This window comes from Mastomys coucha, unplaced genomic scaffold (assembly GCF_008632895.1).
Source record: "Mastomys coucha isolate ucsf_1 unplaced genomic scaffold, UCSF_Mcou_1 pScaffold4, whole genome shotgun sequence".
Classification (NCBI taxonomy): domain Eukaryota; kingdom Metazoa; phylum Chordata; class Mammalia; order Rodentia; family Muridae; genus Mastomys; species Mastomys coucha.
In genome coordinates, this window is record NW_022196910.1 from 18455666 (window position 1) to 18478699 (window position 23034).

Here is a 23034-nt window from a genome sequence, read left to right on the forward strand (position 1 = left end):
TATCATCCTGAGTGAGGTAACCCAATCACAAAAGAACACACGTGGTATGCACTCTCTGATAAGTGGATGCACTCTCTGATAAGCCCACAAGTTTGGAATACAGGAAGAACAACCCACAAACCACAAGAAACTCAAGAAGAAGGAAGACCAAAAGGTGGACATTTCATTCCTTCTTAAAAGGGGGAACCAAATACCCAAGGAAGGAGTTGCAGAGATTAACTATGGAGCAGAGGCTGAAGGAAGGGCAAGCCAGCCTAAATATAGCTATCTCCTGAGAGACTCTGACAGTACCTGAATAATACAGATGTAGAAGCTCACAGCCATCCATTGAGCTGAGTACATGATCCCTCTTTTCAGATAACACTACCTTGTGTTAAGTTGACATAAAACTAGCCAGCACAACTGAACCCTTGTCAACTTGACACAGTAACACCTTGTTAAGTCATAATCTTTCCTTTCTTGTTCTTCGCACTGCCAAGGTCACACATTAATATTATCATTATAATATATATATATAATATATGTAATATGTTATATAATTATCATAATGTTATTATTCCAAACTTTAAAAGTCACACTTTTAAAATTCAAATACTTCAAAATTCACTTTCCTTAAAATCCAAAATCTTAAAATTCAGTCTCAACTGAGAGCTCCTGTAAAATAAAACTTACATAAATCCTTTCTGGCCTCTAGGGGGAAGAACCAGGGCACAGTCCCAATCTCAGCACTGCAAAATCAAACTCCAAAAATGTAACTAGCTCAGCGACCAGTTATCCAGAGCTCACTCATGATCTGGGCTCCTCCAAAAGGCCTGAGTCACTTCTCTGGCTCTGCCTTCTACAGCACACTCGAATTGTCTTCTAGACTGGGGGGGAAATCTCTCCACTCCTCTGCTGCTGCTATTCTTGGTAGTCAACCCATGGTACTGACATCTCAAGATGGTCTGGTCTATTATAACTGTGCTGCACGTTCACCAATAGCTTCTCCTGGGGTCTCTTCAGGCCACATGGTACCTCTCAGCTGCTCTCCGTGTCCCCTTTCATACCTTCAAAACTTAGCACCACCTGGGTGACTCATACACTACCAAGTCCAGCGGCCACCGTAAGGTACAACCCTTGACTCCCTCCGGAACGACAGCTTCTGTTTCCTGACTCCCAGGAAACACTTCCCAGATCACTTTCAGTAATGCTGGTCTCTTCTTAATCACAGCCAGTTCTTCAGCCCCAGTTGACAGAGTCTTCACACAAAAGGCCCAGTAGAGTCTTTGCTTCCTTCTGAAACTTCACAAGTCAGGTTTCCATTGTCTACACTGCTCTCAACATTCTTATCTTCTTCCCAAGCTTCTACATAACAAACAGCTCACTGAGCTCTCAATGACTTTTCTAGCCCAAAGTTCCAAGGTTCTTCCACAAGCCTCCCCAAAACAACATGGTCAGGTCTGTCACAGCAATACCCCACTACACTGATACCAACTTACCTTAATCAGGGTTACTGTTACTATGATGAGACACTATGACACAAAGGAAGCTGGAGAGGAGAGGGTTTATTTGGTTCATACTTCCACGTTGTTGTCTTGTTGTAGATCACTGAAGAAAGCCAGGGCAGGAATTCAAAAGGGCAGAAACCTGGAGGCAGGAGCTGATGCAGAGGCCATGGAAGGGTGCTGCTTACTGACTTGCTCATCATAGCTTGCTCACCATATTTTCTTATAGAACCCAGACTACCAGCTCAGGGATGGCACCACCCAAAATGGGCTGGGCCCTTGCCCACCAATCACTAATTGAGAAAATGCCTTATGGATGGATCTTGTGGACATATTTTCCAAGTTGAGGTTCCATCCTTTCAGATAACTCTAGTTTATGTCAAGTTGACGTAAACTAGCCAGCCCACTAAGCAACATGTTTGCTTGTTCCTCCATTATCAACAGCTAAGTGGTACATTTGTTACAACTGATGGACTCCCATTGGCACTGTAAATACTCCTGCTGCTGTACATCCTGTATATCTGGACAAACTGACAATGGCCTGTGTCTACCGTTACCATGCATGATAGTTTCTCTACCCTGCAGTTCTCTGGTTTTCAGAGCTGTTTTAGATTTACAGAAAGAAAAAAGTAGTCCCTAAATTACAGTGCTCACATACATTCCCCCTACAGCCACTGAATTTACAGCTTCTCTTTTTGTGAAACTCCTGTGTTGTTAAAACGATACATTTGTCACAATTAAGAGGACCGGTATTCATGGTCAGTATTAACTAAAGTTTGTGGTATATATTAGAACTCATCCTTCCTGTTAACAGAGTTCTAGGACTCTATAAATATGCAACAATGTATCTACCATTTCTTCTTGGTTGCTCCAATGTTTTGGAAAGTATACCAATGCTGTAAAAATATAACCATTCCTAAACAAGTACAACATTTCTTCCCCTAGCTGCAAGCTCTGAATAATGCCCCTTTTTCTTCTCAGTGTTTAGTGAAGAATTGGTAAGAACTGTCTTTGAACCCTGATAATATATTATTGAGCAAAATTGCCATGTCTGCTTTGTCTTTTTAGATTTTCTTTAATAAAAGCCCATCTGACAGGCTTTGGTACTAAGCCATAGTTTTGCTTCTGCATAGTAGCCAGGCTGCTCATTTCCTGTATTCCTACAGCTTTGCTGACATTCCCACTTAAGACTACAAAAAACATATACTACTGTCATAGGGAGTCAGAAACGATATCTCTTTAATCTTACTATAGTCATTTCGTGTTGCCTTCTGCGTTAGTGGTTTAGCTAAATCCATGTTCTGAAACACAGGCTTTATTTCCTAATCAGTCCCTGGAGGGAAATAATTAGTTCTAGGGTGCTAAATATGATGCCCTTTCTGCAGGATTCCCCATAGAAGAGAGCCTTCTTTCCATCTTCCTCACATGACACTGGATAAATTCCAGTAGGGGAGGGCTCATGCTAACCCTCCCCCTGGACAGCAGGGGTGGTGTGAAGTGCCTGTCTCTGTGGTACCTGCCTTATTGTGGTGGTTAAATACAATGATGCATGCAAAGTGGATGCCTCCATCACATCTCAAACATGATGGCTTCTTCCTACAAATGGTTGAATAAATTCATGAGAAGATTTCCTTTAGAATCCTTTTCTTTTTTTTTTTTTTTTTTAACCCAGCCCTGAGACTGGTACTCCTTCCATTGTACTGGGTCTCTATGCCCATAGTATGTAAGAGTATTCTAAGGTTTAGGAATCCCAGACTTTCATTTCTACCTTGTGAAGTCCATTTCTAAAACGAAGAAACAAATGAAAAAGGAAGTTCATTACAAGATGACGATGTAACTCTATAGTTGTATATTTGGTTCAGTTGTCCCTAAATCAATTGGAAGTTGCTTTTTTAAACGTTGTGTCTATAGGACTGAATTTTATAAAGCTCTAATTATATTACTTTGGCCATTCTGTGATTTGGGTTTGTTGTGTGTAACTTCCACTTTGAAAATTCCATAAAGTACAGTGTTTGGTGAGCTAGGACATAGTTCTGGCCAATGTGAATTTCTATTTAATTTTGGTCTCTCTGGTCTTATTCATACCACCACCCCTGAATTTGCCGGGAGTTTAATCATCACCAATATACAGAGCCCCATCACTTCCCTAATTAGATTAAAGATGCCATTAGAAAACATAGGCCATTAGATTCAATGTAATACCCTCTGCAAACTTACTTTCTCCAGGCTCATTGTTGGCAGTTAGCATTATTCACAGGTGTTTGTGGTCTTGGAAATTGCTCTTAAAAGGGGGAATAAAGGAGGCTAGGCTAGGGTATAGGTTCAGTTGGTAAAGCACTTGTTTTGCAAGCATGGGTACTTTAGTTCAGGCAGATCCCCCATGGAAAATGCCAGCCAAAGCAGCACAAGCCCATAAGGCTAGCTCTACGGAGGTAGAAAGCGATCCCCAGAGCTTAACTTGCTAGCCTGCTGGTCTAGCAGAATCAGTGGGTTACAGCTTCAGTGAGAGATCCTGTCTCAAAAAAATAAGGTGGAGAGCAATTGAGGAAGACACCTAACGTTAACCTCTGGCCTCAACATACACACATGCTGTACACACACACACACACACACCAGAGAGAAAAAGAGACAGAAAGACACACAAAAACACACACAAAGAGACAGAAAGACACAGACAGATGCACAGAGACACACAAAAAGAGAGAGGGACAGACACACAGAGAGACATACACACAAAAAAAAAACCACACAGAGACAGAAAGACACAGAGAAACAAACACACAGAAACACATACACAAACAGAGAGACACACAGACAGACATAGACACAGAGAGACGCACAGACAGACAAAAACACACATACAAGAGGAATTAGAGGAGTAGAAGAGAAACAGAGGAGCAGAGGGCACAAGAAGGAATTAGTACCTGATTTTTAATGAGGCTAAGAGAGAATAAGGAAGTCGGGAATAGGCAGGCTTGGAGAGTTAAGATTGTGGAGCCTTTGCACTTTCACCATAGGCCTCATTAGGTCTGTTCTCCTTAATTTGTATAATTTTTAAACTTTCAAGCTGGAATCACCTCTAACGTGTGACTTTTCAAATATGTAGATTTCTGGATAATAGGCGGTGCTTTGGTCTGCGCTCAACCACTGTCTTTGCTCTTTCCTGTGCTTTCAAAGAAGCAACACCAGGAAGAAGCTGAAAGGGTTTTTTTTTTAAAGTTAGAATGTGTCCTTCCTTAAAAGGAACTGAAACTGAAGCCATGATTCAAAGGTTCAAAGCCACCTTGAGCTATAGAGCAAGTTCATCAATCTTTGCACAGATCCTTCTGAGAGAAGATGCCATGTGCAGCGTTTGCACAGTTAGGAACCAGTTAGGAACCAGGCAGGGGGCAAATGTATAAAAGGCTAAGTTCTGCTGCCCGAATGTCAGCTGAGGTCTGTGTTTTGTACCATCACCTTCGGTGGAATCACAGTCAGGTCCCTGCCTTCTTCTGAGGCCCCTGGGCTTTTCATTGGGAAGCCTGAGCCTTCTACATAACCGACAACCACCAAAGAGCCACGTCCCAGTCCACTGAGAGATGGTAGAGCTTGCTCGCTTGCTGGCTTCCTTCCTTCCCTCCCTCCCTCCCTCCCTCCCTTCTTTCTTTCTTTCTCTCTCTCTCTCTTCCTTCCTTTCTTTCTTTCTTTCTTTCTTTCTTTCCCTCTTTATTTATTTTGCCTTAATCTCCACTCATCTGAAAGTCTTTCTTAATATGTTTACTTAAGTGAGCATCATTGGCCACATAGGGCAGCACCAGCACTTGGGAGGAGCAAAAATTCAAAGCCACCCTGAGCTATGTAGCAAGTTCAAGGCTCCGTCTCAAAGAAATAAGTTCTCTTTGACCCAAATGTATTGCTATGTTTAATGTTCATCATTTAACCATTTCATTACTGTCAGAATGTCAGCATAGCAGCCTGGTATGCTGGGGGAAGGGCACATTCTAAGATCTTCTGAATATACTGGCACTGGCTGAAATCCACCAGTGTTTACTACATACAGAACATGGACTTATCTGGTGTAATCCTCATAACTATACAAAGGGGATGTTGCACTAACCATTTTAGAATTGAAGTAACTGAGTAGAGAGGGTAGCTAGCCACATAGCTAGGGAGAAGTGGAAGTAAGCCGGGAGTCCAAGCATATCCTCCTATGCCATTTTAGGAGGTGTTTTGGGTTTGGTTGTTGTTGAAACATGATCTTACTATGAAGTTCAAGCTAGGCTCTAACTCACAGATCTCCTATGTCAGCCTCCTGTTAGCAGAGACTACAGGCATGCGCCACTGCACTCAGCTGTCTTCCTGTGCTCCTGTGCTCTGTACTGGGAAGCCTCACATAAGAAGAAACACTTCAGTGGATTAGAAAATCCAGATGGACACATACATACATGCATACATACATGCATACATACATACATACATACATACATACACACATACACAAACGGACTATATATACACACTCACACAAATATACTCACATGCACACACTCAAATATACATACACACACACAAACATGTACACACATATACACACAGCTGAAGTTGTATTTACAAGTAATAGATTTAAAGACTCAATACAGGACTATGGTAACAGACAGACAGTTTAGCCCATCAGTTAGAAATCCTATCTAAAAAAAAAAAAATGTCAAGCAATAGAGTAAGATAACTATTGTGCACACATGTATACATGTCTATACCATATGCACAAAAAAAAGCAAGGTAGACAGCATCTGAGGTCAAGTTTGCCCTCTGACCATGAGTACCACCCCCCACCCCCCCACACACACATATAAAGACTCAATAAACTGGCTTAAATTAAAAATCGCAAATGTTTAAGCCTTATTTTTTAATTGCAAAACAACATGTCATTGCAAAGAATTGCAAAAAAAATTCTTTGTTACCTGCTTCCAAAACAGAGACCAGGAGGAAGAATTGAAAACAACTAATTTTACCACCTAGAAGTGGTAAGCACCTTCCTGTTGACACTTTGTTCATGTGTGATCCTTCAGAGTGATTACTTAGGCCCTCCTGGGCATTGCTCCTTCGCTAAAACCTGGAAATGTTCTGTACCTGTTGTTTTACAGTCTATTTTAAACCACAGTTATATTTGGGAATTTTTTTTTTTAAGTATTTCAGTAACTCTTCATCCTCAGTATTATTTCTGGTGGTTAATTACAATATTCCAATCCACGTAGCAGAGGATGGCCTTGTGGGACATCAATGAGAGGAGAGGCCCTTGGTCTCATGAAGGCTTGATGCCCTAAGACAGGGAAGCGGGAGCAAGTGGGTTTAGTGAGTAGGGAGAGGGGATGGGATGGGGGGGGGGTTCAGAGGGGATAAAATTTGCAATAAAGAAAACATCTAATAAAAAAATTCCAATCCATAGTTAAAACAATCTTTCAGCCAATTCCCTTGGTTATTGTGTCCAGTTCCAATTTAAAAATATATATATATAACCAGGAGTCTTTGCAAGTGCCAATTCTGTCCCTGAAATAAGCCACTAAATGGCAAAGGGTATACCCATTTCAAAACTTTTTGGAACTATTGCCAAGCTGCCTTCTAAAAACTCACTCACAAGCCACGAGGGACAGTGACCACTGGTGTCTCTCAGCTTCAGGTGCTTGCTGTCTTGGACACGCCCCTCCCCGCTGACTGGAGGACCTCGTGAGAAGCATGAGCCGCCTAGTCTTACCAACATCTATTCTGCCTGTAACTCTAGTATCTCTATTTCATGTGAAGAATGTTTTCAGCTCTTACAGCCCTCTGGAAACCATGAAAGGATTAAATAATGCTTGCTAATTGCTCTCAAGACCAAGAGCTGTAGCTAAATGCTAATGGGAAATTTTTTTTTTTTTTTAAATCACTTGTCAAATGCACTTTGATAAACTAGCTCCTCGGAATGAACGCAGGGTGCTGCGGCTGGCTTTACGTGCACAGCGTCAGAGAGCAGCACTGACAGTGACTCTCAATCAAACTGATCAACTGCATCTTTAGAGCAGTCGCACTTAAAGTGTGGGCCCCAGACCTGCAGCGTCAGCAGCATCTGGAAATTTGTTAGAATTGCAAATGTGCAGGCCCCAGCCCACTTTGTGGAGCCTCTGGGAGTGGCCCCATAATCAGTCTTTTACAGGATTTTCATGATACGGGCACAGAATTCAGATACACTCTGTAGGTGGAGAACCACTGCCTTAGTCCCCTGGGCATTCTGCTGAGGATCCTGGGTAGGTCATCTGTTCTGGGTAGATGCCATTGTGTCATTGTGCCTGGAGATTGGCCAGGCCTAGGACAGAGTTAAGGGCATCACTTTGGAATGTGCTAGATTTGGGGAGGAGTTTATTTTTGAGCTCTTTAGCAGTTCACACTCTAAGCAAGGAGATGTGTTTGGAATGGTCACTGCTCACTCTGTTCATGTCATGTAGTCTTGGTTAGTGTCTCTGTTCCCTCAGTCTTTGGGGCAGAGGTCTTGAGGCCACAAAAGCGGCCACATTTCTCAGCCAAAGGAGGCACTCAGTAGTGACACTTGAAAGCCTAAACTATTTTCTAAGGATCCCCGCTGCCACCAAGAATCACCTTAACCCCCTAAGAGCTCCTTCCTACCTTTTCTGGTACCTGTGTTGGGAGCAAGTTGCGGAAATAAAAACCCAGCCCTTCTCCCTGAGGCTGTAAAATCACCCATCACCGAAGCTCTACCCCAGCAGCCTCTTGATAACCTCACATCACATCTTCTCTGGCTTGAGGTACCACGGCCCTCAGAAAGGTTCTCTATAACCCCAGCTCTGTGCTGTGGTCAGCCTTTGGCCTCGGCAGCCAGGAGAGTACCCTATTAAATGACTATATCATCTACTTCTGACCTTAAAATAAAATGGCAAATCCTTAGGGTTAAACCCGGGGCCGTCTACCAATGGTTACAGAGGAAGGAGTCAAGACAGCTGTGAGTGGTCTTCTAGACTCTTCCAAGGAAGCAGAACCCATGAAAAGATAAGCATTGACAAGATGGAGAAACAAACGTGTCAGCATGGGAGGCCCAAGAAGCCTTTCCTCAGAAATCAATCTTGGCACTAAGTTTTACAGGGCGAGGGCTATTCCTGAATAACTATTCCAAAGTCTGCTTTCCATACCTTATTCTCCCCACAGCCTAGCTGGTTTTGCTGCATAAACCCTGATTCTGCCTCCTATAGTTTTCAACCATTCGAAAGTCACTGAAGGCTACAAGATGATACTGTTAGATCTTAGTTAAATATGCCTGGGAAACTGAACATCATCATTAGGCTTTGGAACTAACTACAGAAAATATTAGATGGCAAAATAGTTATGATCCAGGACTGAAAGTCTAATTAGAAAGTATTCTTGGGGTAGCCATAGAAATCTCTTCCCCAGCCTGTGCTTCAGATACGCTGTGAGTAACCCGAGTGTTTTGTAAGAAAGAAGGTTGAGGGCTGGGGAGATGGCTCAATGGGTAAAGGGTTCGCTGCCCAAGCATGAGGGCCTGAGTCTGGATCTCCAGCATCCACATTAAGGCCAGGCACATAACCCTAGCACTGGCGAGGCAGACGCAAAGAGAGTGTACAAGCTCACTGTCAGTTAACTGAGCCAAAACAGTGAGCTAGGCTCTGTGAGAGACCTGTCTCTAAATGATAAAGAAAAACCGCAAAGTAAGACACCTGGTGCTAATATTTGGCCTCCATCCATGTACAAATGGGTGAGTGCACCTGCACATCACACACACGCATACACACATACCATATATGCATGCATATACATAAATACATATACTCATACACACAAAATATACACATACCACATACATACATTCATGCATACATACATATACACGTATGCACATACACACACATACCACATATGCACATACATACACATAGAAACATATATGCACATATATACACAGATATGCACACACATACATACATACCATATGTACACACATATACATAAATACATACACACATACAAATACATACATACAAAATATACACACATACATACATATACCACATATATACATTCATGCATAAATACATATACACATATGCTCACATACCATACACACACATATACACAAACACACATACCACATATGCATATACATACACACAGAAACACACATACCATATGCACATAAATACGCAAACACATATACACACAAAAACATACACAAATACCACATACATACAAACATATGCACACACATATACACAAACACATACACACATATCACACACACACACACACATATACACAAGAAAGGAAGGAAGGGAAGAAGGAAGTAGGGAAGGCTTACTGAGGCTGTCTTACTCTTTTCCCTCCATCTGCGCTGCTGAGGCACAAATGATTAAACACAAGCCTCACTCTGGTCTAGCCTGCTGTTGCACAACTGCATGCCTCTAAGCCTCTCTGCCCTCATTCACACCCAGGAAAAGCATGCTCTGAGCTCAGTGGGTCCATGCACTCAGAAGGAATGTGCCTAAACTGTAGATTCTGAACTAAAAAGTGAGATACTACTTCTAACCTCAAGGCTCAGAAGGCTGAGGGAGGATTAGGAGCTCAGGGCTAGCCTGAGCTACACAGATGAGACAGAGAAAGAGATGGAGGTGGGGTAGCTAGTAGGCTGTCTCCATGGGTACATGCTTTGTATCCACCAATGGAACTATGGCTCCTGTGTTGATCCCTGGGGATCCCTGGGGTTCACTAGCTAGCCAGGTAAACTACTAGACTAATCATCTTGTTCCAGGCCAGTGAGAGATCCTGTCTGAGTGGACCTCTCAAAATGACAGCCATGAAGTTATTCTCTGGCCTCTATACATGTGCAGGCGCACACAGGAACACATATGCACATAGGAATACACACAACAGGAAAGGGAAAAGATCACTATTTCTTTTTCTTGATAAATCTAAAACTACCCTTTTAAAAAATCTGAAAGTAGCCGGGTGGTGGTGGCACATGCCTTTAATCCCAGCACTTGGGAGGCAGAGGCAGGCAGATTTCTGAGTTCAAGGCCAGCCTGGTCTACAGAGTGAGTTCCAGGACAGCCAGGACTACACAGAGAAACCCTGTCTCGAAAAACCAAAAAAAAAAAAAAAAAAAAAAAAAAAATCTGAAAGTGTTCAGCTACTTCTTAGGAAGTGTTCCAGATATGAAGTTATGACTCAGCTCTGCTCGGTGGAACAGGAGCATCTAGACTAAGAACTAACTACAGGCTTCAGAAATGCAGCATCTCTACTCAGCCAAATACTGTTTCTCTTGCAATAATAAAAGACTAATAATCTTAGCTTAGGAAAACATGAAGAAAATATGGCTGCATTCGGCTGCAACGCTCTCGCAGGAAGAAAGATGTGGAACAGCTTATTTGGAGCCTTCCTCCACAAGTTAGGAGGCCCTCGTTACACATCCAGGCCCCTTCTGTAAGGCTGGCTCCAGCCAGAGGAAAGGGAATTTGGAAGCTAAGAAACCTGAGATATTGCACAAGGACCCTGGAACAGGGCAAAGCAATTAAAACCAAAGTTTGCTTTGAGCCCCTCGGGTGGCAATTTTCTTTATACAAATTAATAAATGGCATCTTCCACAAAAACATAGGAGCATAGTAATGACAGACAGACAGACAGACAGATGGACAGGCAGGCAGGCAGGTAGACACCCAGCAAAGCAGCCAGTTAGGTCCTAAAGCCCAGGTCTTCTGAGCTCAGCCTTTATAACTTTGAGTAGTGAATGGTTGGGGTCACCATCCTCAGCCCTTGGGAGGAGGAAACAGTGAGGGCATACTAGAGAACAAATTGGGGGAGTCAAGACTGCTTTCAACCACCCAGGATGGGTCAGAAGCTCTGTGGTCCAAGGCAACAGGAACTGTGAGACCAGGTATCTTTTCTGTTGTAAGGGTCTAAGATGGGCATCTGATGGGAATCTCTAAATGCTGACAGAAACCACCATTGCTGCCCTCAGGTATTCTGCCCACATTCTCCTCAAACTGCCACTAATGCAATTGGTAACAGATCTTGCTTGTTACAGAGCCTGGGATTTTACCCTATAAATCCAATGAAAGCGGTAGAGCTTTCATGAAATGAAGTGAACGCTTGTTGGTTTTCCTGCCTCCCCAAAGACTGAATAGATTTGCCTTCTTTTTACAAGTGTTCATCTTTCACTAAAAGTTATGTATAAAACGACTTCTTGGAAACCTTCCGTCAAAATACACCATCAGAAACTCCCCTATCAAGAGGCACGATTGTTGGCCCTTCTAGAGAATACAATTGCCTTCCTGGCGGAACACAATGTTGAAGATCTCCCATGGTCCCCTTGAGCTCCGTGGCTGGAGCTCAACAAGTTCAGCATGTTCTTGTCAAGAACTCAGCAGGGAGAGGACAGTCTGGGCTCTATATTAGAATGTACAGCCACTTCCAACACTGACGCCATAGAGACTTGTACCCAGCCTCAACACCGACATCCCAGAGCTGCCTTTGCCAAGGGAACAGGAATGGTGAGAACCATTTGTCTTTTCTTTGCTGTATGGGGCTTAGATGGGCATCTTACAGGGACTCTCTCAATGCTGATAGAAACCACCATTTTGGCCCTCAGATCTTCTGCCCACTGCCCACCTTCTCCTCAAACTGCCACTAACACAATAGGTAACAGATCTTGCTTGTTATTGAGGCTGGGATTTTACCCATAAATCTAGTTAAAGCAATATTCCTCTGCCACTTTCTATGCACTGCTTCCAGGATCCTCTTCCTTCTTAGGAGACTGGGCACTGCTCCTGCCTTCTAATCAGGGTGCTCCTTGGCTTCTGTGACATCACCTGTGAGACATTCTCTAGCTCCATTTTTAGTTTCTTTGCCAGATCTTAAGAATTCATCTTCTGCTTGTCATGGTGTTCCATGCCTTTAGTTCCAACACACAGGAGGCAGAGGCAGGCAGATCTCTGAGTTGAGGCCAGCCTAGTTTACAGAGAGAGTTCCAGGGCAGCCAGAGGTATACAGAGAAACCTGATCAAAAAAAAAATCCATCTTTTGCCCATCATGGTGTGCAGCACCTGGGGGCAGAGGCAGGTAAATCTCTGTGAGTTCCAGGCCAGCCAGGGCTGCATAAGTAAAACCTGTTTCAAAAAAAGAATGTATCTTCCAACCAGATGTGACAGCCCACATCTGTACGCTTAGCACTTAGAAGGCTGAGACAGGAGGATAACTAGTTCAAAGCCAGCCTGGACTGTACAGTAAAACCCTGTCCTAAAAAGTAGGGGGTGGCAAAAGATACTGCAACATGTAACAAGGACACATGCTCCACCATGTTCATAGCAGCCTTATTTATAATAGCCAGAACCTGCAAACAACCCAGATGTCCCTCAACAGAGGAATGGATACAGAAATTGTGGTACATCTACACAATGGAGTACTACTCAGCTATTAAAAACAATAAATTTATGAAATTCTTAGGGAAATGGATGGATCTGGAGAATATCATCCTGAGTGAGGTAACCCAATCACAAAAGAACAAACACGGTATGCACTCTCTGATAAGTGGTTAATAGCCCAGAAGTTTGGAATACAGGAAGAACGATCCACAAACCACAAGGAACTCAAGAAGAAGGAAGACCAAAAGGTGGACATTTCACTCCTTCTTAAAAGGGGGAACCAAATACCCACAGAAGGAGTTGCAGAGATTAACTATGGAGCAGAGACTAAAGGAAGGGCAAGCCAGCCTAAATATAGCTATCTCCTGAGAGGCTCTGACAGTTCTTGACTAATACAGATGTAGAGGCTCACAGCCATCCATCGAACTGAGTACAGGGTCCTCAATGAAGGAGTTAGAGAAAGGACCTATGGAGCTGAGGGGTTTTCAGCCCCTTAGGACGAACAACAATATGAACTAAGTAGTACCCTCAGAGCTCCCAGGGTCTCAACCACCAACCAAGGACTGCTCATGGAGGGGTCTGATTGTTCTGGCAGCATGTGTATAGTAGAGGATTGCAAAATCGATCATCAATAGGAGGAGAGCACCTCGGCCCTGTGAAGGTTCTGTGCCCCAGTGTAGGGGAATGCCAGGGCCAATAAGTGGGAGAGGGCGGGGTGGCAGGCATGGGGAGGGGGAGGCAACAGGGGTTTGTTTTTGTTGTTTTTGTTTGTTTCTTTGTTTTTTGGAGGGGAAACTGGGAAAGGAGAAATTTACATGTAAATAAAGAAAATATCTAATAAAAAAAAAGAAAAAAAGTGGGGGGCGGAGGGGGCTGTTGTGATTCATCTTCCCCTGAAGGCATGGTCCTTTTTAACCCTTACTGCACCCTTAGACACCCCATCTGCTTCTATCCCTGTAGTCATACTTCCAATCTGAGTTTCGTGTCTCGTTTCTTCCTGATTAGCATGCTGACTGTATAAAGGCACGTTCCCCTCTGGCTTTGCTGTCTCTGCTAATGGCTGCTACATCTGTGGCTCCCTTGCACTCATGAATTTGCTATGAAGTCACAAAGAGCCTCTCAACTCTTCATCCTTGGTTGTGGGGCTCCTCCCTGTTATCCATGCTTCTACTTAAATCCATGTAGAGTCTGCCCTTTGGATTTTACAGCAGCTTCTTGCGTCCCTTACTTACCCTCCATCTTCGGTACTCCTTTCTTACATCACTCCCTACTTAAGAGCTTCTGATGGGTCTGATCTTAGTTGTGAAGTCCCACCTACTATATGACCCTCTTTTCCTAACAGTTACCTAGACCACCATAAAGTTCTCATTTAAGGTGTATGTGCCTTTGCTCTTAGAACAGCCCCCTTTGTCTTCTTTTTGCCACTTAGATGACTGTCCCTTCAGAGCCAACACAGTGCCCCCTAGTTTAGGTAATCAGGCTTGATGAATGAATGACTTTATTAATTAATACCTGCATTACCCTGTCATTGAAGGTGAACCTTTCCGTGTTTGCTATTCCAGAAGTATTCTGTCCCCATCGCCATTGCTGCATGTGTCAGTCTTGCAACCATACCTGATGCCCAACTCAGAATGTGTGCCACGTGAGCAGAGATGTGCTCCTATGCTGCCCTGCCCTTCCTCCCAGGAGGCACCTTGCCCATCCCTGTTTCCCACTTAGATCCTCCTCAGCAGGGCACTCACTTAGGTGGCCAATTCGAGCTGTGACATTCACTCACAATTTCACATCCCTGAAATGGACCTCTGAGCTTTTCCATCAAGTATCGGAGTGGACTGCTCAAAATAACCACCCAACTGCTGAACAAATAACAAATGGGTTCTTTCTTAGTACTAAGTAAAATACTGGTATTTTCATCTTAATGTAGCTCTATATTGTTTCAGGTTACAAATAGGTCTGGCCAGGAAAAAATACTCATGGCAAGAGATGAAGGATGTGATTGGCTGAAATCCATTGTTACACTTTGCAGAGAGTTCTTCACACTCGATTCAATCAACAGAGCCATTGCCTTTGCTGCCCCAGTCTTCTCTGTTCAGGAATTCAGCCACTGCTTTGCCTTAAAACCAGCAAGCAGCATGTGCTCTCTTCTAGCCTTGCCTTTGATTTGTCTTGCACTTTTTCCTGAAGCGGTTAGGAAAAACATTCGGTACATGAAAGCATATTATGTTATATTCCGTTTTTCTATAATGACTTGTTTTTCTGACAGTTGCAAAAGAAAATTGGCAAGTCTAGGTAATTTTAAAACTAGTTAAAAAATCACTTCAAGGGGGTTTTTCTTTATTGCCTGGGAACAATACATTTCAAATAATATTCTTAGTAAATTCCATCACCTCTGAAACAGATATGGCAGCTCTCACAAAAGATGCTGTGTCAGGACAGGGAAAACAATGTAAAAGACTTCTTCTGGGGTTTAAAAAAAAAAATGACTTCTTCCGGGGTCAAAAAAGACCTCCTCCAGGGGTCAAACAAGAGATGCAGTAGTCACTACCGCTAAGCCCAGTGAGTTTCAGTCACCCCATTAAAAGCCTTACTTAACTCTGTTCATATTTCAGAAAATTTTAAATCGAATAGTGAGTGACACACATTAACTTTAAACGTTTCTGTCCTTTTCCTGAATGCCCCAATGTAGAGGGCTGGCTGTCTAAGGCTCAAAGTGAACCTTTCTTGCACATCAGTCCTAAGGCTCTAGGGCTCTATAGACAGGAAGTTGAGATAACAGAGAAAGAGAAACAGAGGCAGGGCCAGAGAAAGCTTGCAGCAGTTTCTGAAGTAACAGTCTCACAGGAACTGCTTCCATCTATGAAACCTGCTCTCTCTCTCTGTGGCTCCCTTTACTTTTTTAATGAACGTGAGCTGTTGGTGAACTGTTGAAATGGCTACCCTTTTTTCTCACACCCTCTCTTGTGTTTTTTCTTCTATTCTGTCCCCACCTGGCTTGTGTGGAAAATCCATCAGGCTAACTGTCAGGTAAGTCCTTCTCCGTGTTTTACGTGATGATTAAGGGTATGCTTGGAGGAATATGGATTAAGCAAAATGGTTGGTGACAAACGGCAGGACTAGGCAGGAAAGGGGCAGGCTAGATTACACAGAACCCTTTTGCAGCTGGGTAAATGGCAGAAGCTGCCAACCCCACATGTGAAACCAGTGGGAACATGCGCCATGAGAGCTTAGTCCGCAAGAGTATGACAGAGCTGGAGGATGAAGTTGCTGGCCTGGTCTGTCTAGCATTTTTTCTTTCTGTGACTCTGAGTAAGGGCTGCTCCTGGATGTCTTAGCTGTGACTGAGCAGAATGAAATCCTGTGTGGTCCTGCGTGATTGCACTATCAATATTATATCTGCTTCTGGGATTTGGCCAGGATCAAGGAAAAATTTTGCAGGGCTGTATTTTAAACCCCTGTTCCACATCTGAACATTCCCTGTGCCTTGAAGAATGAAAGTGATGAGGAGGAAGGCACAGGGACACCATATATTTTGTTGCTGTTGAAATGCACCGTTGGCATCATTGGTGTTAAATCATATGGCTTAAGTCTTCTCCAGGAAACAGACACAGAAGTTCACTGACATCCTGCTGATGTCGAGGGAAAGGGGTGCCCTTGTACCATAAGAAGTAGTAGAGCCAACAGGTACTTTATAAGTTCAAGGCATAGCTAATTGCAAGAGAGACAGCCATTTAAATCTGATAGTGTTTGGTGTGTGTGTGTGTGTGTGTGTGTGTGTGTGTGTGTGTGTGTGTGTGTTAGCATCAGTTCATTTTTATCTTTCAAGAGAAAAAAAAAAACCCTATGTGCTTCAGTTGCCATGCAACAACACACTGTTCTAACAGCATTCTAAATTTAATTTCAGAAGTCTACAGAGCAAATGAAGAAAGTCCCTACTATCATTCTTTCCGTCTCATATAAAGGAGTCAAATTTATCGATGCAGCAAATAAGGTAGGTCCCCAACCTCTCTTTGGTCCAAGTTGCAGACATAGTCCTGAGTATGGGAACATAAAATCCTGGCATGCCCCATCTTGTCACTTTCCCCGATACCCCCCCCCACCTTCATGCTTCCTGCTCATGCCTGTGGCTGCAAATGCAAACAGGTGTATCCACTTACACACAAAAAAGGGCATGATTCATTTGGGGGTCTTGCTCTAGGATTGTTATACATGTTTTGTCCTTACATTTCAGTGTCCTCTCTAGTAGGCAGGGATCACTTAATACTCATGTCCCTTTGGAGCTAGAGGACACTGAGACAACAAGAGCAGTAAATCACTTATTAAAGGCACAGGATCTTCCTTTACCAGAAGAATGAGAATAGATGAAGGGTGAGGAGTTTGGTCTTTGTGTTGTTCTTTAAAATAAATAAATATTACATATAAGTTCTTGCCTTTGGAAACTACATTTGATCTCAGCCAAAATAAAAGCCAGGAAGGGGTTGTCCCCTCTTTCGGTACAGGTCATGAATACCTGATATAAGTAAGGAGCACACCCTGACATTTTGTATTCTATAACCGCCTTTCATTCCCAGCTACTGGAATGAAGAGAGCTGCTACTGTTTGTTTTCATAACAGACTCAATCAGAAAAGCAGCTGAGGACAGGCTGTGTCTTTGTGCTCACAGTGGGAATGCTTGGCAGCTCAGCGGTCAAATGTGGCCAAGCAGCTTGGGTTTGACTTAAGATCGTCTTAGCATTCCCTTCTAAGCCAAGACCACAGAATCCTGGTGGTAACCTAGAAAGCTCCGGTGTGGCCACTGTCATGGTCATAAAAGCTGATTGGCTTCTCTCCTGTCCTTTCTGTCAATAAAGGGAGAGATGAGGTGATGACCATTTGTAAGTAGTGTTTGTTTTCTGCATCAGTCACCCTGGTCTTGCTCCCAGACGCATTCCAAGAAATGGAACGGAGAGTCATGAAACCAGTCAACTTCAGCAGTGGTTACAGGGAGCCAAAGCATCCAGATTGCAACACCAGGAAAAAGTCCCATGATGTTATGGGACAATGACCCTTTTATGTCTGTGTAACCTTACACATCTGAATCAACCCCTTAGAAATTTTCCTGATTACTTTTCTATAAAAATGGCAGTTGGATAAGCCCTAGTGCCCCCAAATACCGTATTAAAAAACTTCCCAGTTTGGGGGAAGATTCTAGAACTGAAGTAGAAAGCCTATTACACAGCATCATCATGATGGCTGGCAGTAATCAAAGTAATATTAAGTGCATTATCTTTAATGATGGCTCAGCTGTGCAGTATGCCGTTGGCTGTTATTATGTCAGATTACAGTTGCAGAGACTCAGAACAACCCTTGATTGGCTTTTCTATTCCTTGGAGAATTTAGTTTCTGGTACTTAAATTGCCTTGTCCTTAATTCAGAGTTGCTTAAAGAGTTCTTTAGTTGGGATGTCCATTGAAGGTATCATTGGTATTTAGTCTATCCAGTGTGAAAAGAAGATATCTTAGGGTTTCCAGTGAAGAGACACCATGACCAAGGCAACTCTTATAAGGACAACATTTAATTGCAGCTGGCTTACAAGTTCACAGGTTCAATCCATTATCATCAAGGCAAGAGCGTGGCAGCATCCAGGTAGACGTGGGGCTGGAGGAGCTGAAAGTTCTACATCTTGGTCCAAAGGCAACCAGGAGAAGACTCTCTCCCACATGGTTAGGAGGAGTGTCTCAAATCCCACCCCCACAGTGACATATTTCCTCCAACAAAGCCACACCTCCTGATAGTGCTACTCCCTGGGCCAAGCATATTCAAACCACCACAGAAGGCTTTGGCCCTTGGACCCTCCCCCAACACACACACACACCTCACCCTAAGATCTGAAACTACTGCCTCCCCCTATTCAATTTGAAAAACTTGAAGAGCAATGTTGAGTTGGATACTCTCTGAACTGAATTGGATTCTGACCATTTCTGAACATGAACCGTTTGCTCTTGGAAGTTGCTATAGCCTAAAGGGTCATGTCTGTCATTCAGTGGTGTCATAACTCACCTGCATCTGCATGTATTGCATCCCCTCTGATCAGACTCCCACCATCGTAACAGTGAGGGACATTTAGCGGGGTCTGCTATTTGCAAGCAGACACATAGAGAGAGGGCTGTAGACTCAATACCTCGACTGTACCTCCCGAGAGACTTCTGACTCAGGCCCCAGTGACTGTGTAGACCCCCTGCCGATCTCCTTGAAAGCCTCAGCACAGAAAAATATGTGCAGAAGATAATTATTTTGTGTAAATAAAGACCCTGAATAAAGACATCCTGAGTATCTTTCAAGTCCTTGCATTGTGGCCTGTGACCCATTTTCAGGTTCAGGAGCAAAGGCACAGTATGTCTGGTGGCAGTGGTAACAAGGTCTCTGTGACTATCACAACACATACCTGGCTCTCTAAAGAGTTGGAGGCCATTGACTTCACCTGGCTGTGTAACACTGCACCTCCCCAACATGACAATGTTGAAAGAGATTGGGTGACTCCAGGGGATAGTCTAACAGTTGCTGTGTGAGAAGCTGAAGTAGAGAGTGATCAAAGAGACAGGAAAAAAAAAAAAAACAAAAAACAAATCTAAGGCTCCACTGAGAGCTGAGGAGCATGAGTAAGGCCGACAGCCAGCCATGGAAGGCTTGAAGAATGTGCAGGAAGGGAAGAAGAGGTGAACTCCTGTGCTGCTTTCTAGACCCCTTGGATTGTTCCCCACTGGGACGTATGGTCTTGGTGGGCCACATTGTTCTGAAGGACTTGTTGAGAGAAGTATATGTGAGGACCTCATCATTTCAGATGCTAGTGGCCACGGAGCCTGTGCTAAGACACACACACACCTTAATGTGCTTCTAGTGTACTTGATTCTTCACCGTGTGTCCCTCTGCCTTCCACTGGTATGATGGATAGGGTTGTCCAATCCACACAGACACCCTAAAGTCCCTGTCGTTTAACCAACGTCTGCCCAAAGACACGGCCTGTTTGTCATGAATTTTTCTGCTGCCTAACTTAATACTTCTTCTAGTACTCCACAGCTACATTCTACCAATTAGTTTAAAGAACAATAGGTGATTAATTATATGCTAATTACCTTCCCTTTCCTATTAGCCCCTATTAGGGAAGGCAAAAGATGAACCCTCCAATGAAACATTTCTTTTCTAGTCAATAAAGAAATAGCTCTGAGTTCATAGGGAAGGGCCAGATGCCTAGTTATAAACACATAGATGCATTGCCTAGCAACTTAGGAAACTAATCACTAAGCCTGACTTAAGAAGGAAGAAGCAAAGGAGATCTTGCATTTGAAATGAAGCTTGGAATAGATTTAGTCCTAAAATGTTTTAGAGAAATTACATCTGCTTTCATAGATCAGTAGCCCAGAGTCACCCCCTGCAGGGACCTGGCCACAAGGACTCCAGGTATTTGTTTATTGACCTTTCTTGAGATTAGCAGGGCCTTCTAAGAGGTGACCTGACATCAACATCCAGGAATGACATAGGCCTGGATCACATTTACCCTCTCCAGATTTTTCTCCTCAGCCTTCCCTACCATTGTACTAGAAAGAATATCAGAGTAGAGTCTTTTTCACTTTAGTTTGTGATTTTTTTCTTTGAATGCCAATTTCAAACATGGCAATAAATGTTCATTGTTTTTCAAAACACGCACATATCATAAGCAGCCGAGAGTCCCATGAGACCACAGTTGGTGTGCAGTGCGGTCTTCAGCATGGGACACTTATTCATGGACAGCTCCTGTTCTCTCAGAGCACTGCCTGCATCCTGGTCCTTCTCTGTGAAAGAGTCTAGCCTAAGGAAGTGATCAGGAGAAGCTCTCTGTTGTAGGGTAAAGATGAAGGGTGTGGTAAGGGGCAGATTCCTAGGCTGCATCCCTTTGGAATCTCATGCCCTTCTTCAAATTGTTATATTAAGTAGCTGGACCAAACAATTTAGTTCCACACCCACCAGGCAGAGACATCTATACATATTTTTTTGCATGATGAGAGGTAGCAGTCAGGCAGAAGTTGAAAGGCATAAAAGTTGTCAAACCCTACCTAAAGGAGAGTAGACAAGGCCCTCCCCAGACCTTCTCATGAGCCTTTGGCAAGCTCTGCCTTCCTTAGAACAAACATTCTAGGACATGAAAGCTAACAGCATACTCAAGAGTCTGATCTTACACGGAGCTACAGACAGGACCTCATGATAGCATCACTCATAATACCTTTTAATTTATTGAGTAGCCAGAAATTAATGCATGACAGAAGAATGCTCTCTTCTTTGAGTCTTCTCCAAAGAGTGAGTTGACCATCCAGTCTCCATACAGTCAGAGCAGCTGTGGATCCATTCCCCAGAGAGAGAACTGGCCTCCCCATCCTTAAAAGTGGGTGAGAGTGAGGGAGGCAGTATCTCCACTCAGATATCCCAATCCTCACCATAGTCTACCAAGGATATTATCACAAAGGTCTGTGAATATATTCCTGCCTGAGTATAGATTATCTTAATAGCACTGCTTTCCTCCTAGCTGAGACATTTTCAGTAGTTAGGTAAGATGCTGTCTGTATGATACAAGCATCATACAGGGAAGCAGGGAAGCCAACCCTGAACCTGGTACGGGCTTCAGTGATACAGAATTAGCCGAGAATGTGAAGCATACACTGGGTTCCATTCTCCATGCTGGACGTGGCCTCTTGGGGACAAGAAGGAGCAAACCTCCAGGAAAATCCTAAGAGAGTTCAGAGGACAGAGGAGGACAGAGCACTGGAGAGCCAACTTCCCTGCTTTGCAGTTTCGCATAGAACCACAATGCCGTGGAAATGAATTGTCAAGAGCCAAGAGATTGAGTGCAGCAAACCCCATAGGGTGCTTGTAGCATTTCCCTTCTGCTGGCAAAGGTCTTCAAGGATGCCAATGGCAGCTTAAAGCTAGAGCCGGTACTCACTGGCTAGTTGTAGCTCCTGGGCAGGTGTTTTAGCTACTTGACTTGGTGTTCTGAGAAAATGCAAGGTCGAAGCAAGACAGAGAGAAAGTTTATCTTGGCTCAGGTTCAGATTGCAGTCAGCCATTGCAGGAAGGGTCACAGGGACGATCTCTGTGGGCAGCTGGTCCCACGGCATACAGTAAGGAAGCAGAGAGCGACATGTGTTATACCCAACTCCATCTCTCCCTTTCATTCAGCCTCGGAATGGGCCCCATAGACTGGTGCTGCCCACAGTGGGCAAGCCTTCCCACTTCTATGCCCAAGTAATCAAGATAACCCCACCCACCCACAAGCATGCCTAGAAACTGCTTATCCCAAGTGAAACTAGATTCCATTGACAACACTAGCCATCACATCAGGTGAATCCACTCAGCCCAGACTTCTGGAATCCCAACAACCACAATCCAGTGATGGCCAAGACTCCCTGCACCTAGTAACACAGCACCTTCAAAGGCTATACAGACCATAAAGTTCCTTCTAAAGACTCACAGGTTCCTAATGTACTGTTCTGCTTAAAGAAATGGTACCTGAATGCAGGAGGAAGACCGTGGCTTAGTATATTGACACTCTCTGGCAGTAGAATGTTTCTTGTTTATAGTTTCCAATTTCAATTTGAGTTATTTTTGACAGAGCAGCTGCACACGGTGTCAGCATTCAAGGCCATGGTGACGAATGTCTTAATTTAATTGTCTTTTATGTGTTAATTCTGTAATTGCTTTCCAGCCACAGAGCTTGGTAGAGTGAGGGACATGAAGTACTCACCGAGGGTGCTGGCAGGGAAGGACATTTTGTAAGTGTTTTTAAGCCTTGATGAGTAGATGCGGAAGACTCTATTGCCAACGGGTTCTTTAAGATACTCAATTAAAAAGTAATTAGGGTAACTGAAGCATTGGGGGGTTTATATCTGTGACAACTGCAAAAGACATGTGAGAAATTATAAGATTTAAAAAAAAAAGATTGTATTATTACAGGGCTTTTTAAATACATCTGTGTATCAAGAGAGATTTCCAGCAGGTTCTGCAGCAAAGATGATGCTCTCTGGTTAAGCGGCAGGACAAAACTGTTCCACCCACCAGTTATTTTCAGAGGCTAGGAGGGAGAAGACACGAGAAATGCAGTTCCATCAAAACAGAGGAGGGAAGATGAAAAGCATTACAGGGAGCTC

At 43.5% G+C, this 23034-nt stretch overlaps 1 protein-coding gene across 24 annotated transcripts in view; it reads left to right on the plus strand.

The window, feature by feature from the left end:
• The window catches only part of Anks1b (ankyrin repeat and sterile alpha motif domain containing 1B), a 1082674-nt gene that overhangs the window by 1037109 nt on the left and 22531 nt on the right, over nucleotides 1-23034 (plus strand). For all 24 annotated transcript variants that reach the window (XM_031349133.1, XM_031349134.1, XM_031349137.1 and 21 more), the window contains 2 exons: nucleotides 15893-15904; nucleotides 16782-16868. In XM_031349133.1, the coding sequence (XP_031204993.1) occupies nucleotides 15893-15904; nucleotides 16782-16868 (99 nt within the window). The remainder of the gene's footprint in view (nucleotides 1-15892; nucleotides 15905-16781; nucleotides 16869-23034) is intronic.